Source organism: Pectinophora gossypiella, chromosome 2 (genome assembly GCF_024362695.1).
Source record: "Pectinophora gossypiella chromosome 2, ilPecGoss1.1, whole genome shotgun sequence".
Classification (NCBI taxonomy): domain Eukaryota; kingdom Metazoa; phylum Arthropoda; class Insecta; order Lepidoptera; family Gelechiidae; genus Pectinophora; species Pectinophora gossypiella.
This window is the reverse complement of record NC_065405.1, coordinates 5,325,993-5,339,668: the sequence shown is the minus strand read 5'-3', so window position 1 is coordinate 5,339,668 and position 13,676 is coordinate 5,325,993. Positions and strand designations below refer to the sequence as shown.

Genomic DNA, 13,676 nt, shown 5'->3' with positions numbered 1-13,676 from the left:
TATCTTGTTTTATTTTAAAATGGATTTGATAAAAGTTAGTTTATTGTAATTTGTTGTTCGAGAAAAACTCCTGCTAACATAGTAGATAAATAAGTTGCTCTTCTTTCTTGCTTTAATTATCCCTGCAGGCGCTTATGAAGCATAACCTGCATTCATATCATATTTATTATTTACTTTATCCAAATCACTAAATAAATATACCATCTCTTCTAAAGATAAAAGGGCAAATCTCGATAATGGCGTTTTCGCCATTGTTATGACAGGTGTCCGCAGAATTTAATTATTTTTACGGTCACGAGCATTTATTATGTATACAGGGTGTTAGTGACATCGTAACGAAAACTTTGAGGGGTGATTGAGGCCATGATTCTGAGTTGATATCAAGTGGAATTTTCCGTCGCAAAAGTATGGAACGGAAAATAATTTAAATAAGCTCTAAAATTTTCATGACTTCTCCGACAGGAAATTCCACTTGATATCGACTCAGAATCATGGTCTGAATCATCCCCTTCAGTATTCGTTACAGTGTCACTAACAGCCATACCTACTAGTATGGCTACTGTATGTACTTGTATGGGGTGTAAGTGACATCGTAACGAATACTGAGAGGGATGATTTAGCTGATTATTCTGAGTTAATATCAAGTGGAATTTTCCATCGCAAAAGTATAGAATTGAAAATAATTTAAAAAAAACTAAAAAAATTACATGAATTTTGCGACGGAAAATTCCACTTGATATTAACTCAGAATCATGATCTGAATCAACCCCCTCAGTATTCGTTACGATGCCACTAACACCCAGTATACACTTTGGTACCATGTCACATTAACTTTTTTGACAAATTGAACTGTAAGTCTCATTAAATGTCAAATATGTTAGTGCGACATAAAGTGGGTACATTATATTGCTCATGACTGTACACATATAACGCAGAAAACATCGGTATAATAAATCAAGTCATAAACTGCCTATATACGTCCCACTGCTGGGCACAGGCCTCCCCTCAATCAACCGGAGGGGGAAATAAATCAAATATGACCTTAATATTTTTTTTAATTAACAACTCCTTGCCGTCCTCAATTAGACCTACTTCAGAGCGTAAGTACTCAAAAGCGTCAAATAGGTACGAATTATTTGATCCCGGCATAGTCACACCCCGGACACTTCATACAAACAACCTTGTTTTACAAAGACACCACACATTGACATTATCGTACACGCGAATCTATGTATGTGACGTCTGATACCATACGACACTAGTATAAACTGTATTCGACGAGGGGTGAGGTAAACCTAGCTAAAACGCTGGTGGGGAGCGGAGAATTGCCGTTCTATACGTAGTATTCTGCCCCTGCTGAGGCTGTAGTAACAGCCTCCGTGGTCTAGTGGTTAGAGCGTTAGGCTCACGATCTGGAGGTCCGGGTTCGATTCCCGATGGGGACATTGTCGAAATCACTTTGTGAGACTGTCCTTTGTTTGGTAAGGACTTTTCAGGCTTGAATCACCTGATTGTCCGAAAAAGTAAGATGATTCCGTGCTTCGGAGGGCACGTTAAGCCGTTGGTCCCGGCTATTAGCCGTAAAAACACCTCCACCAATCCGCATTGGAGCAGCGTGGTGGAGTATGCTCCATACCCCCTCCGGTTGATTGAGGGGAGGCCTGTGTCCAGCAGTGGGACGTATATAGGCTGTTGATGATGATGATGATGACGTAGTATTATTCCTTATTCTATGGCATAGTTTCCTTTTTATTGACGTGACTTATTGTAGATTTGACGAAGATGGCATTAAATACTTGGCCGGACAAATGAGGAGCGCTGAAGGCTCTCACCCGGTACAAAGTTTAAGACGACAGGCCTGAGGGTGCCCAGTTGGGCGCGAACGGCTCAGAGCGTCGTCTGAGATGAAGCATTAGTTTGCATTCATTTCTATTATGTAGGTTTAAAATTAACCTTAACGTTGTACTTCAACATGTACATTGTTTTAAGTTTACGCGGTTAATGGTGCTAATTCCTGTAAATACCATCTAATTTTATTTTAAGTTATATCTGTCATTTTCTTATCCGCCGAAAAGGAAAGGGACGGGTAATCGACAAGCATAAAATTTATGGAACACACGTCAATTTTAAGCACAAATCTAAACCAACCGTCTAAAAATTTTACATCCGTCAATAACCCGACACAGTTAAGTAGACAGCACGTCAAACGGATTGCATACCAGCGACGTACCTTTTGATTCGCCCGGGTTATTCATTCATTCACTCATTCTTCCTAAAATTAAGAGCTGTGAATCATCCGTCCCTTTCCTTTTCGACGGATATGAAAATGACGGATATAACTTTAAATAAAATTAGGCGGTGTCTGCAGGAATCGGGGCCATTATCATAATTAAAGCACATAATAACGGGTTCTTACCGCGTTTAAATGGGGATTCCGAACATTCCGATATCAAAAACATAAACAAGCGGCAAAGAAAGAGGGTAAACAGATATGTCTGCCCGTAGAAAATTATGGATCTACCTACTCCACTCCAATCTCATCAGTCATCCCGTGATCATGGCACTTGCAACAGTGTCGAAATATCGGGAGTCTCATATCCCCATTTAAACGCGGTAAGCGGTAAGAACCCGTTATTATGTGCTTTAATTACTTCAACATGTACTCCTTTTTTCATCTATTTTGAATCTAAGTTTTAAAGAATACCCATTTTTTTTTATCCAAAGCAGAAATATCCTTACCTGTAATAAGAATAAACTAATGCGCGGAAACTATATATAATCTAGGATGGAAACAATTGATTTGCCACGTAGTTTGATTTCAAATTTTATTAAACTTTTATATACAGCAAAATCAAATTCCTAATCGAATTATTTTATGAAATTGTAAAGGTACCCCGTGCAGTAGTCGTATTCAAGGCCACTTTCTTAATTGATTGAGTCATAAACTCGCGCAGCAAATTGTCTTCATTCCTGTTTCTCCACGGCTAAAAGAGATTTTTCTATTCAAAGATTTTTTTCGACACATATTAGGACTAAAGGTTTCGCCCTTTGCTGTAGGACTGCAAGGCTTTACGTAACTACAGGTAGTGGCGTAACGTAAAATCCTTTTTCGAATTCAGTCATCATCAGGTCTCACATATATTTTCGCGATAGGCACCTTGTTAGTATGCAACTCCCCGACCCAAAATGTATTTTTAATACGCACGGGTTATTTTACAGGGCCTCTAGTGGTCATTTAAGCAACTAAAATTTATCCTACCTACTGATCAACTGTTTGATGGCTTATTATCTGAATATGAAGGATAGGAAAATAGTCATATGTTACCTATTTGGAATATTCAATACCTGATAATGCTTTACATGTAATAAAAAATATGTATTACCGATATATTTTGACGTCTTATTTCATTCGTTATGACCCTTGTATTTATGTGCAGTATTTTATTAAGCGTATCTTACAAGTCGTGTCCAATATTATTCATATATTATAATAAAGCTGTCAACGCATTTTATATAAATCTTTCACCTCTGTAAGTGTCATGCAAACTCTGGTCAGTGGCTGTTTGGATTTATTGGAAGTTGGTTCCGACAGAAAATGCTGACGATAACACTTATTACAATTGCCGTGTCTACGTATGGCTGCTACGCAAATGGTATCCATTGTTCTCTTTTGCTTTCTATAATTATGTTTAAAATTGTTTTTTTTAATGTAAGCATTTATGAATATTTTTTATCATATTCGGCGATTTAATAAACGAAAATGATGTGTGTAATATTTAAATTGAGCTCCTTTAAAGTTAAATCGCTGGCGCGACCTGCTATAGAGGGTCATGACATTTTAAGTTCTATTATTATTTTATAAATTGTATGTATTCTAAGGTTAAGTAATAAGTAACGATAATTATCAAGTGCACAATGTAAGAGCAACAAGAAAAAAAAGTCCACATCGAAACAATTCATTCAAAAAAGCAATATTGGAATTTGACATTTTTTTTGCATTGCGCACTTACTTTTATATGCGCAAATGTCAAATTGCAATATTGCTTTTTTAGATGAATTGCTTCGTTGTGGCCTTTTTAATCCCCAGGTGCAAGAAAATGACGTAATGCTGCGTCACCGCTTTCTTTTTGGGGGTAGGCTTAATGATTATTAAAATTTCGCAGTAACGCCAGGATACGATTCTAGCGAAAAAGACGCGACCAGAAGCAGATTCCTTAACCAGTAAGTACGCGACATAATTGCAAAGTCAATTCAAATGATTAGAATTTTAGAGGTAGTGTTTGAATATCGCTTACCAGTAATATACATAGGTGCTAACCAAATTAAAAGGTTAAAAGTTCGGAACGTTGGAAAACCAAACGACAACACTGCAAATAAAATATGAAAGATTATCTTCCAAAAGTCAAATTGGATGCATTAGTAATACTTGCTAAATTGAAGTTTGTATTTCTCTAGTATCACTTGAGGGTTCAAATTTATATTATGTGTTCCGTTAGACGTCCGAAGTCCATTTATGGGAGAGAGTGCCTCGTCCTCATACCGCATCGCGCCGCTAGATGTCGCTTCCCGTCTAGGAAAACCCTTGCCAAGCGCCCCCTGGTGGCTAAACGGGGTACTATCCCCCCCGCCCGAGCCATACAAGCCGCCATATTCTTACCTCATTGTTGCGTCGTTTTTCATACCGACCGCACGCCGATAGATACAAAATTTTCGATCAAAATTTTCTTTGTGCAAATTAGTGTAACTTTTTACAAAATTTTCAAGATTAAAGTAGAAAATTTAAATCCTAGTGTTAAATTCTAGTGAAATTATTAGTTTTCCGTCTAGAAGTCGTAAAAAAAAAATAATTGTGTTTTTACGAAAATGCTACCCTCATTGCCACCGAGAAAAAGATCCGGATCTTCTGACTCTCCGCGTAGTAGTAGCAGTAGTGATAGTGAAAGCTCGTCGGACGGGACATCGGAATCGGATTCGGTGCCAAAATCCGATGGGGCCGCACAGGCCCCTGATCCACCGATCGCACCGTGTCGCGACGCGTCGGCGCCACCAGCAAAGCGGAAGCGGTTTTCTTCGCGGGATTTGGAACGAAGGTTTGACAAATTGTCACAACGGCTGGTGAGTCAATTCGATAATATGATTCATGCACACGCTACTTTTATACAAGCCTCTAATAGCACGGTACCTTTACCAAATTTACCTGCGACATCCGTTTCGACTACGGTACCGCACGTACCTTTACCAAATTTACCTGCGACATCCGTTTCGACTACGGTACCGCACGACATAGTACATGAGCCTTTCTTACGACCCCCCGCTCCGCCTGTACCGTCTTTCAAGGTAGATGCCATTACCGATCTAAGCGTTTCTATCAAAGACCCAGTCGTGGCTAAGGCTATACCGGAGCGCGTACAAAAAATATCTGTTTTGCAAAGATTCGATTCTCCCGACTGGAATGCTGTCCGTTATACTGATATTCAAAAGAAATATGTGGCTTACCCTGCTTTTACTGAATTAAAAGTAAATGAAGAATTACGTCGATTAGAAGACCCTTTTGCCCCTATTCGCTGGCATCAGATGGAACGCAGCTTCGCAGCGCTGTCTAACGCCTTTTTGGGACAAAATGAGTCCGTAAGCTCAAACTTACAAGCGCTTATTGATTGGTCTGCCACTCCTGATTTAATATTGACTCCCGCTGTCCTTTATGACAAATTGACCGAATTGTTTGGCAACGATTCTAGTTATAAAACGAGGTCTCGTGATATTCTTCAAATGATTTGTGGAAAACGTGCTGAGGTATTAGAACTGCGCCGTCGGTCATTGTTAAAACCATTAAAGGACAAATATTTGCGTGAAGATATTGAAAAAATACCGCCGTCTTCTGAGTATATGTTTAATCCGCAGTCCTTAACGACTTATATACAAAAAATTGGAGGTATAGAAAAAATACAAAAAGAGAAGTCGAAATCTCAACCTACCCGCGCAAAATCTCCTGTACCTACAACATCTAATCAAGAAAAGACATTTCACGGTCGACCACCTAAACGAAAGCAAATTGATAACAAAAGCAATTCCCACGACAGAAAATATCATGACGAGGAAAAGAAAAAGGGGGGGCGGAATTCAAAGGGATCCCGTAGAACGGGTAAAAAGCAAAAATGACTCGGTGACCTTTTCAGGCGGTTGTCTACGACATTATCGGAAAGCCTGGGTCCTCTACAATCCACCCAAAGCCATCCTCAAAATTATATCCGGGGCTCGAATCCCATTCAACCAGACACCGCCTTTAATTTTTCCAACTTTAGACGTGATATCACAATTTCAGACCCCAGTTTCTCAAGAGATGTCAACCGAGATTCAAATTATGATTCAGGATTGCGTTTTAGAACCCGCACCATTAACCCCATCCTTCATATCTCCACTGTTTCTAATATCAAAGAGCAACGGAAAGAACCGTGTGATCTTCAACTTAAAAAGTTTAAATCAATACATGAACACCAAACACTTTTATCTTTTCCATCATCGTCAAATGCCGAATTTCCTCCAACCAGGCGATTGGATGGTGAAATTAGATATCAGTCAGGCCTACTATCACATACCAATAAGACCACAACACCGGCGTTTTCTGCGTGTCAGTTACAACGGCCGCCTGCTACAGATGACGTGCTTACCGTTTGGCTTGGCGACGGCACCGAAAATGTTTGCATCGGTAACGAATTGGACAGCCGAAATACTACGTGGCAAAGGTATCCGGGTAGTAGTATATCTGGACGACTACTGCATTGCTCATCAAGACCAGAACGTACTGCGATCACAAGCACATTTCGCAGTGAATTTCCTGACCAGTCTGGGTTGGTGCGTCAATCTGGACAAATCCATACTGAATCCAGTACAAAAGATGGAGTACCTTGGCATCAACTGGGACACACGAACAAATGCGAAGTCCCTGCCCCCAGACAAGATCACCAAGATCCGCCAGAGCCTGATGACTCGACTCGCAGCCGGCAGTTGGACCCTCAAGCAGGCGCAACGCCTCTTAGGGCTTCTCAACTTTGCGACCTTCATCACCCTCCGGGGAAGGTTGCATTGCCGTACGTTGCAACGCCACAGCAGACTACTTCGCCAGACACCGCGGAAGGCAGTTCCATATCTAGACGAAGTGCGAGACGAACTCGAGTGGTGGCTAGAGAATGTCAGTCAAAGTACAGTGATACACCAAAACGCATTTCCAACAAACTACGTGACCACAGATGCTTCAGACATAAAATGGGGAGCTGTAGTCAACAACGAAGAGATTCAGGGCTCCTGGAACAATCATCAAAAGACTTGGCACTGCAACGCCAAAGAGATGTACGCAGTGATCGCAGCCCTCTCGAAAAAAGCAGCAGTTCTCGAAGACTCGACTGTGATTCTACAAAGCGACAACCGGACGGTGATCTCGTACATCAAGAACGAGGGAGGAACCAAGTCCCCTCTGTTGCTGAGATTGACCAAGGAACTACTGGCTCTGGCGGACAGCCTCAATGTTGTACTGGTCCCTCACCACCTTCCGGGGCTGTACAACACGGAAGCCGACCACCTCTCGCGCAATCGCGCAGGCTCCGAATGGCACCTACAAGTGGAGGCGACATCAAAAATATTCCATCGCTGGGGCACTCCAGACGTCGACTTATTTGCCTCAAGAACAGCACACGTCGTTCCGAATTATGTTACGCGCGACTTGTCAGACTCGAACGCCTGCTATCACAACGCGTTCAGCAAATCCTGGCATTACAGTCTTGCTTGGCTGTTCCCTCCACCGGGGCTAATCCCACGTGTTCTTCAACATCTCAACGCGGCGTCGGGACACTTCATAATGATAACCCCGAAATGGACGAAACCGTTTTGGCGACCCGACCTGAAGCTCCGAGCGTTGACACGGCCGATGAAAATACAGAATCTTCAAGACACGCTGATAGATACGAAAACGGGCCATCCTCCAGCTCAAGTCAACAGCCTGGAACTAGAAGCCTGGCTCATTTCGGGTGGGATACGTTAACCGAGAACTGGTCTCAGGAAGAAAAGAATCTTCTTTTATCGTGTTGGAGACCTTCGACATTTAAAACGTATGCGCCAATTTGGGCTAGGTGGTCAAGCTGGTGTCGTGAGAATAATGTTACTCCACACTTACCAAAACCACCACAAGTGGCTAGATATTTGGCACAATTATTTCTGTCTGGAAATCTAGCATACCGTACAATCCTTGTTCACAAGTCAGCTATAGCATCTGTCTGCGAGACTGTTTCCAATGTACAGATTTCTAGTAGCAATATTGTAAAGCATATTCTGAAAGCAATTTCTCTAGCCAGACCTGTACCTCCCAAGGTTCCCATTTGGGATGCAAGACTAGTTATTAGACATTTAAGATCTACAAACCCACATAACAGTCTGTTTGATATTTCAAGACGAACAGCTACGATCTTATTGCTAGCATCCGGACGCAGAGTACATGACCTGTCATTGTTACATTGCGATCAAGACCATTTTATAGTCGATGCTGATTCTATTACTCTGTGTCCCTCATTTGGCTCAAAAACCGATTCAACGTCGTACCAACAATCAAAGTGGACGTTATTACACGCTCCTGATAAAAATATCAGCCCAGTTTACTGGCTGAAAGCGTTAGTAGAAATAACAAAAAATATTAGAGGTCCTTTCACAAATTTATTTTTAACAACTAGAGCTCCTCATCAGCCAGCTTCACCGGCCATCATAGGAGGTTGGGTTAGGACCCTGCTGAAGGATGCTGGCATACATGCGTCCCCTGGTAGTTGTAGAGCAGCAGTATCGTCGTTAAACTGGATAGAAAATTACCCTGTTAATGAAATTCTAGCGAAAGCCAACTGGCGGCATGAATATACCTTTAGGAAGTTCTATAAGAAACCTATATCTAAAACAGATAATAGCGTGTCTGAGAAATCTTTATCCCAATACTTTTCTATGCCCTCGTAGATGTGTTAATTAATTTAATTAATCAAATTAAGCTGATTCACTTATCAGAAATGTTTTCCTATTGTTTATATACATACAATATACACTTCATGTAATCACATTGTTGCGTATTTCATTTTATTATTTTCCACACAAGCCACCAGGAGATAACAAACACGTCTCTCATAAATGGACTTCGGACGTCTAACGGAACACATAATATAAAAATTTTACCTTCCAATAAAATTTGTATTATGTTTCCTCCGACGTCCGAAGTCCATGTTAGGTCTTCCTGGTGGACCTCAACATCATTATGAGCCGAACAATGAGGTAAGAATATGGCGGCTTGTATGGCTCGGGCGGGGGGGATAGTACCCCGTTTAGCCACCAGGGGGCGCTTGGCAAGGGTTTTCCTAGACGGGAAGCGACATCTAGCGGCGCGATGCGGTATGAGGACGAGGCACTCTCTCCCATAAATGGACTTCGGACGTCGGAGGAAACATAATACAAATTTTATTGGAAGGTAAAATTTTTATATTAACTGCAGTCGATTAGTAATAATACAACTAAAATTGGCAATAATAGACAGGGGAAAAGACGGAAGGCGAGACATCAGAAAAACAAACCGCATGTTATTCGGATATAGGAGGTTTAAAAAGATCACAGAAACAATTCATTGCATTTTGCCATTTGCGCATATAGGTATAAAAGTAACTGCGCAATGTCAAGAAATGTCAAATAGCAATATTGCTTTTTAGATGTGGCCTTTTTAACCCCCCAAAAGCTCATAATGCTTAGTGGCTTAGCTTTGGCTAAATAAGGCAAAATCAAACTAATTAACATATCGGGTATGTTATCATTTCAGTCATTATAAAATCCGCCATAATATAATGAAGTGGAGACCAAATTTAGAAAACCAACCGGCTTTTGAAATATTTTCAATACTACCACCAATAGCACCGCTGCCACTATTACCAATAACGCCAATACCACCATTGGTAAGTCTTTATAGTTTTAAATATTTACCTCCCATCATCAATGCTTGGGACTTAAATATAGCTAATCATCATCATTATTAATTTAGCCACACTCTTATCGGTGTAGCATTCTCAACTCTTCTGTATCATAGACCAATTCTTCACTTCCTTATAAGACACGACGTTCGCCTTCTCTTTAATTTGCTCCATGTAAGCCCGTCGTGGTCTTCCCCTTCCTCTCTTTTCTTCTAGCTTACATTGTATAATGTTCTAAGTATAGCTGGTGAGTGTATATACTTTACACCCGCTCTTTTGGGCGTGATAATACAGGGTATTAGTGACATCGTAACGAAAACTTTGAGGGATGATTCAGGCCATAATTCTGAGTTGATATCAAGTGGAATTTTCCGTCGCAAAAGTATGGAACGGAAAATAATTTCAATAAGCTCTAAAATTTTCATGACTTCTCCGACAGGAAATTCCACTTGACTCAGAATCATGGTCTGAATCATCCCCTTCAGTATTCGTTACAGTGTCACTAACACCCATACCTACTTGTATGGCTACTGTATGTACTTGTATGGGGTGTAAGTGACATCGTAACGAATACTGAGAGGGATGATTCAGCTGATTATTCTGAGTTAATATCAAGTGGAATTTTCCATCGCAAAAGTATAGAATTGAAAATAATTTAAAAAAACTAAAAAAATAACATGAATTTTGCGACGGAAAATTCCACTTGATATTAACTCAGAATCATGGTCTGAATCATCCCTCTGAGTATTCATTACGATATCACTAACACCCTGTATATTATCAAGGCATACTATCAAAATAAAGTATGCCATCTGTATGTTTGAGCTTATTTAATATAGAGAGTCACTGGATGCATTTGCATGCAGTTCTAACTGTCATGGTCTACATTTCTTCAAAAAGGTCATAGGCCAAAAAATAGGTAAAAGTGAGAGATTTTCTAGGCTACGTTCTCCAAAAAATATATAGATGGCGATGTATACTTTTAATGTGATAATTACCTATTTCTTCTTTGTTCGTATAACATAATTATTCAAAAATAAAATATAATGGTAGAGGCATTGTATAAAAATAATTGGTGCTCGATTTGTATCAGATATGTAATATAAAATTATGTTGTTGCTACCTATATTGCTCCCTTTATTTTGATTAGAATAATAACGGTTGAACGATCTGTTTTGCCTGGGTGTTATTACAAGTGTGATTATTTAATACTGAAAAGCAAAGATATAAGTATAATGTCTGGAATCTATGAAATTAGAAGGTTAAACGAAGACATCGTTCACAGCGTCATCTATATATTTTTTGGGGAACGTGTCCCTCATTGTAACCAGGTGAAGCTGGATCGAGTGGACAGTTACGTTAAACATGTTCATGCCTCACTCGGCTGGGCCCGCAGAATACCAGCGCCGTGGCTCACGCCGCCGCGCCGTGGCTTATACTGAGTGAGGTCCATTTATTGAGGACGTCCACCACCGCTTTTGACTTTTTCGACCAACATTCTATTTTTCATTTTTGTTTCTATTTGTATAAGTTCCATTCTTTTATGTTTTTGTATTGTTCTCTCTAATAAAAATATTCTAAATAAAGCATTATTCATTTGATTTTGGAACTCTATTTACTACAGATCGGGTCTAAATTATTGGGCGAGGACAGCAGCTCGGAGGAGGACACGACCTCGACCCCTGGAAGCGCACCAGCCGTGGGTGCGTCGGTCGGCGTGGTTTCATCCGTCTCTTCATCAACGAATACTGCCGGTGGAAAACCTGTCACCATCACCAGAGGATTCATGGTCCAGAACGTTAATGGAAAGGTAATAAGCCCTAAGATAATTAAAGATGTTATTTTAAAGAGTCAGATGGATGTAGTCAGCGTACTACTTTTTTGGCAACAAAGATTGCAGATAAAATATAACTTATTACTTATTTAAATATTATTCTAAAAAAACATACCTTTAATAGTACTAGGAAAGAAAATAAGGTACTTGAGATGGCTTTCGTTTTTGTGTCTACAGGTAAAGGAAACTTCCTGGGATGATTCTCCGGGAAAGAAGAATGACGACGACACACGAATGGGTGACAACGGCTTCGGCTCAATCTACAGTTAGAACAATAACTCAAACAAAAATATCTTGTAAAGTTGTTACTATGACCTCCCTTGTAGTATCTTTGCTATCTTTATCTTAGCTACGTCAGTATTAAGGCTGAGAATCTTTAAAAAAACACAAGCAATTACAAAAAAACATGTTATTATGTTACACATTTTCTACTTTCTTATGTTTCCTGCATAATTTTAGTTTTCACGTTCAACCCTAGCTCACATAATCCCTATTTCGTTTTCGACGAAATGTTCATACACTTTATCTTTTGCGTAATCGTTTCTATCATAGGTACTTTATAATTTCTTTTTCATTCGTCTGGTTTTCATCAACCACATCATCTTCATAATAGGTACATCAATTTTGCTTTGGTGATGTCTATTCTTCAGCAATCCAGGCTCCTTCCGCATTACATCATTAACTTTTGGCCTTTACATTTATTTGTGTATACAAATGTATTTTTTATAAAAAAATAATAAATACATTCAATCAATATTATTCAATTTAGATGTTCTACCTTTTTTTTCTTTTTATGTGCAAGTGCACATATTCAATGATCACACCTACTTCTCGGTGAGATAGGCAGATTGAGACCTTGGAATTTTACTTGTTACGATCCTGACAAACTACTTTATGAAGTATTTTAGAATTATCTTTGGCAATATTTCTTTCATACTTACCGCCATACCAATACAAAATAAACAAGTGGTGAACGTGTGTACCTTTAAGTACCTGTATTTGACAGCCAAGCAAAATTGGACTGTTGGTGAAAATTAAGTGCTGTGAAATAAAGTATATTTGATTTGATTCGTTTATTGTTTGTCGGTAAGGTGGTTAATGTTTTCAAGACGTTCCTTGTCATACTCATCACTTTGTCTCCATAACTAAACACCCTACTTGTTATTTTCTTTTCATAAACTTACTTTTCCTCTTGATCGTAATCATCTTTTATCACTTAAGTATGTAGAGTAAACCTGTAAATTATCGGGGTAAAATTTCATTTCAATCATCACTCTGAACATATCAACACTTATCAAAAGAGCTTCAGGAACAAGTTGGGAGCCTTTGATCGACTTCATTGTGCTTTAACTGTCTGATTTAACTTCTGCTTTATTTCCACTGTTTCTACAAAACTGTAAATATCTGACAGACTCTAAATTACCTGCTCTGTTTTCTATCAATCAACAAATAAAATGAGACTTCTTTCGCATTTGTTTTAATGTGTTGCGTTTTGCGACTGTGTACAATAAGTAAGTGTGAGTCTCATATTCTTAATTTAACGCGGTAAGAACCTTATATTTTTTAATTTTTTTATTTATTTATTTATTGTTGAAAAAATATTACATAATTATACAATTAAATTGCATTGCTAAACCTTGTAGGTTTGTCTTAATGCAATATTCCGCTATTATTACAGTTTGTATTTCGGAAATATACTGACTTATTAATTACAATATTGAATAAATAGTACAAGACAAACGCATAGATGGACGAAATAATCGGTAGAATATGTAATTCATACCTACGTGTGTTTCAGTGATAATAGTAAACGCGTAAATCTCAAACATTTTATACGATAAATTGGGAAATTAATCATCTAT

At 39.1% G+C, this 13,676-nt stretch overlaps 1 protein-coding gene across 1 annotated transcript; it reads left to right on the top strand.

The window, feature by feature from the left end:
- Positions 1-3,643: 3,643 nt before the first annotated feature.
- On the top strand, positions 3,644-12,882 carry LOC126372644 (uncharacterized). The gene is made up of 5 exons (XM_050018496.1): positions 3,644-3,653; positions 4,164-4,221; positions 9,833-9,965; positions 11,605-11,790; positions 11,992-12,882. Exons 3-5 carry the CDS (start codon positions 9,858-9,860, stop codon positions 12,082-12,084), a joined length of 387 nt encoding a protein of 128 aa, XP_049874453.1. The 5' UTR covers positions 3,644-3,653; positions 4,164-4,221; positions 9,833-9,857; the 3' UTR covers positions 12,085-12,882.
- Positions 12,883-13,676: the final 794 nt, after the last annotated feature.

Excerpts from the sequence above, each read along its gene's own strand:
- LOC126372644 (XM_050018496.1), top strand. The coding sequence starts at position 9,858 with ATGAAGTGGAGACCAAATTTAGAAAACCAACCGGCTTTTGAAATATTT. Across the intron at positions 9,966-11,604 it reads TAACGCCAATACCACCATTG|ATCGGGTCTAAATTATTGGG; the intron begins GTAAGTCTTTAT and ends TATTTACTACAG. Across the intron at positions 11,791-11,991 it reads TCCAGAACGTTAATGGAAAG|GTAAAGGAAACTTCCTGGGA; the intron begins GTAATAAGCCCT and ends TTGTGTCTACAG.